Genomic DNA, 5699 nt, shown 5'->3' with positions numbered 1-5699 from the left:
ACATCTCAAGAGTCTTCTCCAACACCACAGTTCAAAAGCATCAATTCTTTGGCGCTCAGCTTTCTTTATAGTCCAACTCTCACATCCATAATGACTACTGGAAAAACTATAGCCTTGACTAGATGGACCTTTGCTGGCAAAGCAATGTCTCTGCTCTTTAATATGCTCTCTAGATTGGTCATAACTTTCCTTCCAAGGAGAAGTGTCTTTTAATTTCATGTAATATTACTCAGCTACTAAAAAGAATGCATTTGAATCAGTTCTAATGAGGTAGATGAAACTGGAGCCTATTATACAGAGCAAAGTAAGTCAGAAAGAAAAACACCAATATACCAATTCAATACTGTATTGAATTTAGAAAGATGGTAACAATGACCCTATATGTGAGATAGTAAAAGAGACACAGATGTACAGAACAGACTTTTGGAATCTGTGGGAGTATGCAAGGGTGGGATGATTTGAGAGAACAGCATTGAAACAAACATATTATCATATGTGAAACAGATCACCAGTCCAGGTCTGATGCATGAGACAGGGTGTTCAGGGCTGGTGCACTGAGATGACCTTGAGGGATGGGATGGGGAGGGAGGTACGAGGGAGGTTCAGGATGGGGAACACATGTACACCCATAGCTGATTCATGTGCATATATGGCAAAAACCACGACAATATTTTAAAGTAATTAGCCTCCAATTAAAGTAAATAAATTAATTAAATAAAATAATAAATAAATAGTTCGTTTGTGTAAGTTAAGAGTTTGGACTTTCATAGACAATGGAGAGTTATTAAAAATTAAAATGACTTTTTTTTGCTATTTTAAAAATAACTTCTAATACAGGAACTTTAAAATAGTTATTTAGTGCTATTATTTTTTGCCTTACTTACTTCTCCATGAAGATATAGCAGGTAAAGCAATGGGAATATGTTCAATCTCTAAACCATTCTCAGTTATTCGGTGTAGTCGGCCTCGTAGTTTAACATTCTTTCTTATAAATTCTACTGGAATATCTGAAGAACGTGTGAATTTTGATGTCTGTTGATTTACAAGGAGAAAAGTATAACATTTTATTACTATTTTCATTTTAAAATTAAGCATGTTATATTCTCTAAACATTTCAAAGAAGACATAATAACCACTGAACATTTTTAATTTGGTTCTTAATTTTATAATAATATTTTTAAAAGACTTAACAGAGGTGTTTATAAGCACATTTTTAGAAACCTTTAGTCATTGTTTTACTATTTGAGACTACTATATAGAGAACATTAAACAGACTCCTCACTTTTAGAAAAGCTTACATCCTTAAAATGTGACACAATTTATCAAGAAGCAGTGAGCATACAGCTGTGCCTGGCACTACACAAATCTGGTTAAACTTACTATCTTACTGGTTAAGTTACTATCTCATTCTATAAATGTACTATCTATTCATACAGGTACTCTGGGAGATGGAGAAGGAAATGGCAACCCACTCCAGTATTCTTGCCTGGGAAATGCCAGACACAGGAGCCTTGCAGGCTATAGTCCATGGGGTCACAAAGAGTTGGACACAATTTAGCAACTAAACAGCAACAGCAGCAACTCCTGGGAGAACCTAGCCAAAATTGAGGCCATTTAAGTTAGACTACTAATCAACAAGTTTCTTGCCCTCATTTTTCAATCTCATAGAAGAAATTGTTTCCCTCCAAAAAGGCCAACATTAGGAATTTATTTAAATACCTAACACCTTGGAGTTACTCAACATTTTATACCTGTGTTTTTCACATTAACAGTACTATAGAAACAAGCTTAATTCATAAGCATGGCTGGGTGAGAGCCTCATAACAGGCAGAAGGATAAATTAGTAACCAACTTTCTAAGATAGTAAAGTTGGTCTAAACATTAAAAAAATTTTTTTCCAAACAAGAAAAACATTATAGCAGACAAATCCAGAATGTGGAACATTATTAATGGGATAAATGACTTGGTTATTCTAAAAAATAAATGGCTTATGGGGAAAAAAAAACGAGTGGGCGTATAGACTGTTATAAAATAAATGAGACAGATATAACAAACACAATATATGGACCATTAGAATCCTGCTTTGAATAGATCACCTACTTTTTTTTTAAAAAGACACCATTGAAACAATCAAAGAATTCTTAAGATTGTCTGGATATTAGATGATGCTGAGGTTATTAATTATGTTAGATGTGATAATGTTCTAGGACAGACAGACACTGTGAGTCTCCTGATGCAGCATAACAGGAAGCAGCATACTCCATCACCTTCTTGCTCACACTAAATCTACGGAGGAAACACAAATCCAGACTGTGGGAGATTCTCTAAGACTAACTCGGCCTCTTCAAAATCACAGTGTCATGAGAGACAAAAATTAAAGTGGGTGTAAAAGTCTAGACTGAAGGAGACCAAAGAGACATGACAACCAAATACAGTGCATGATCCTTGACTGAAACTTAAGACTGGGAGAAAAAACAGCTACAAAGGATATTTTCAAGAGATAAACATGAATGTTAACTGGATTTTAGAAATTACTACAAAAATGTTAAATTTATTAGATGCAAAAATATTAATGTGATTATGGAGGAAAAGTATCCTGCTCTTAGCAAGTACACTACAAAGTCTTTATGGGACTAGTTATAAAATAAGTGAGTCACAGGTAGGAAGCGTACAGCATGGAGAATACAGTCAGTAATTATGCAGAATCTCTGTAGAGTGACAGACTTGTGATCATTTTGAAATGTATAGAAATATCAAATCACTATGTTGTGTAACAGGAAGTAACATAGTGTTGTAGGTCAATTTTACTTCAAAAACAAACTCATAAAAAATCATATCAGATTTGCAGTTATGAGAGGTAGGAGATGGAGGGAGGGAGAACTTGAAAGATACAAACTTCCAGTTATAAGATAAATAAATACTAGGGGTGTAATGTACAACATGAGTAATATAATTAATAATACTGTATGTTATACATGAAAATTGTTATACATGAAAGTAAATCCTAAGAGTTCTCATCACAAGGAAAAAAATTGTTTTCTGTTTATTTAATTTTGTATCTATATGAGATGATGGAGGTTCACTGAACTTACTGTGGTAATCATTTCCTGAGGTATGTAAGTCAAATCATTATACTGGACACCTTAAACCTAGGCAGCGCTATAGGACAATTACATCTCAGCTTTAAAAAAGTGAGTTCAAGGTGTTAATAAAAAAGAGGGAAAAAAGACAAAAGTTCTGAAATCGGAGTCTGGGTGTAAAGGCAACAGTTGGAAAAAATGTAGTATGGTAACAAGGTGTAGTCAATGATAATACAAAACAATATAGAGATAAGTATAGGAAATAAATATATACAGAAGCAATATATCTATTCCAGTTCATAACATGACACTGAAATGACATCCTATGACAACAATCAGGTATATTAAAAGTACTTGTAAATCCTGAATTATCAAATACATTTCCAAAATGTCTGTTATTAAAATACTTTTTGAAAGGGCAAAAAAACACACTAAATAAGCATAAATTATTTAGTTCAAAGGGACATAACTCAATTTAAACCTAAAACCGCTACAAAAAACATTTTTGAGATATTCTTCAGCATCTAAAATGCAAATTTAGTGATTATTTATTTCAAGCATGAAGAAAAGTCATTATGGAACAACAGGTTGTGCAATTCTTTCCATAAAACCCTGTGGATGTGTTATTTTTAAACCAACATCTTAAAGTACGTTCACTGTTCTAAAATGTTATTTAAAAGCTTCTAATATGAATAACAAAATGATACCCATGTTAAGATAAAAATCATCTGAAGTGAGAGAAATTAACTGTCTAGTGCTTATCATAATGTCTTAATTTTTTAACTTACCAGTCGAACACTTCTTAGAAGTAACATTACTCCGGCCATGGCCATTACAGTGCTGATGTTCTTTAGAAAGAGATTTTATGATTAATTCTAATTATTATTCACAATACTGAAAGTACTAAATAGAAGGCAGGAAAAAAAGTCATCCCTTATACCTAACTTCTCAAATAAGGCTTATCCTTCAACTAAGGCCCACTTCTTCCAAAAAAACCAACTGCCCACCACCCATTAATCTTCCCCTTTTTCTCCCAATCTAGTACACACAGTAATTATATACATAATACTGTACTGTTTTCTATTGATTGTATTGCTTTAACCATGAGTCCCTTGAATGAATCAGTCTAATATTAATACTGTTTGTGCAAGGCCCATAGGAACTCCATAACCCTAAGTCTGCAGGTGGAATTAAAGTATTTAGTAGAAAACTTTATTACCGATACCATAAAACACAGCACTTGGGAAACAGATGAGGCAAACAGTCAGGAAAATCATAGCAATGTATTTCATTTAAACTGAAATCGATCTAAAGTTTAATTAATAAGGATCCTGCAACTCCCTCACCAACAGTGGTAATCTAACGTGCTTTCCTTCAATAAACACAACTAAGCATATAAGAGATGATTATATGTATTGTATATATATATACAAGAGTACATTCTGTGATTGTATTATTTGGAATAAAACATCCATACACTAATTTAAATACTGTTTGCTCTCCCAATCCTGATGAGGTTATTTTTTTATTTGAAATTAACCAGTGCATCTCTTCCTGCTTAATTGGAAGAACCAAGGCCTTGTCAATTAACATCCGTGTTTCTGTGTACACATATACACACATATATGTATACAATTCATTAATGTTAAACATATTTATGTTTAACATAAGTGGCAGGCACTGTTCTCAGGACTGAGCTGCAGGTGAGTGAGCTGCGGTCTCAGCATTGAGCTGCAGTCCTGGTGAGTGAAAATAGACATGGTCCTGGCACTTTGGCTGCCAAGTATTTGCAAACATAATGAGCCTACTCAACTTCTCAGCAGAATTCTCCCATCTGAAAACATTCTCTTCGTTTGGCTTCTAGCACACTTGGTTTTCCTGATATTCCTCTTCCCCTCTGTCTGTTCCCTCCGAGTCTTTGCTGATCTCCTTTTCACTCTCCAAATTCTAAATGTTCGAGAGGCCCTCAGGTCTCAGTCCTAGAGCTGTTTCAGGAGCTTTTCTGACTCGCTCGAAGTCATCCAAGCTTTGAATACTAGTTTTCTATAATAATACTAAAATACTATAAGGTTTATTTACACTTTAAATACTTAAGGTATTATGCAGCCCACTCCCAGATTCCCGTTCTGATCTCCCTTCAGGACATGACTCCTGTATCCAGTTGCCTAGAACACCTAAGCTACGTTGGGAAGTCTAATGACCACCTTCAAGTTCACACATCTCCATTAGAAGTCTAATAGGCATCTTCAATTTCACCTTGCAAAAAGCTCTGTAGATTTCCCCAACAAATCATTTATCCCAACTCCTCCATTTCAGCAATTTCCACATCATCCACGAAGCAGGCAGCCCCCTTGATTCTTTGTTACAAAGAAAGAAATCACCACCAGGGCTTAGTCACAATCTTCTCTCCCCTGGTCGCCTGCGACGCCCCGCCTTTTTCAAACTGCCCGCCCCCCCCCAACTGCTCCAATGGCCCCGCTGGCGCCCAGAGCTGGGCTGCAGCTTCCCCTCGGAGGCATCCCGGCGCCCAGCACGGTCAAGGCAGTGATGGGGTCGCGGCAGCCCCGCCAGGCCGCGCGCCCCCGCCGCCCCGCACACGCCGCCCCGACCCGGCGGCCC

General features: G+C 36.1%; 1 protein-coding gene across 3 annotated transcripts in view; it reads right to left on the bottom strand.

The window, feature by feature from the left end:
• Positions 1–5699, bottom strand: part of LOC104992024 (chromosome unknown open reading frame, human C3orf33) — a 26800-nt gene that overhangs the window by 20872 nt on the left and 229 nt on the right. For 2 of the 3 annotated variants that reach the window (XM_010844730.1, XM_010844732.1), the window contains exons 2-3: positions 3869–3928; positions 885–1032 (exon numbers count right to left, since the gene is read on the bottom strand). In XM_010844730.1, the coding sequence (XP_010843032.1) occupies positions 885–1032; positions 3869–3928 (208 nt within the window). Of the gene's footprint in view, positions 1–884; positions 1033–3868; positions 3929–5336; positions 5487–5699 lie in introns of those variants that run through there. The other variant, XM_010844731.1, reaches the window with a different exon arrangement.

Source organism: Bison bison, unplaced genomic scaffold, assembly GCF_000754665.1.
Source record: "Bison bison bison isolate TAMUID 2011002044 unplaced genomic scaffold, Bison_UMD1.0 scf7180017864207, whole genome shotgun sequence".
In the NCBI taxonomy this organism is placed as follows: Eukaryota; Metazoa; Chordata; class Mammalia; order Artiodactyla; family Bovidae; genus Bison; species Bison bison.
This window is presented reverse-complemented; position numbering and strand designations above follow the sequence as displayed.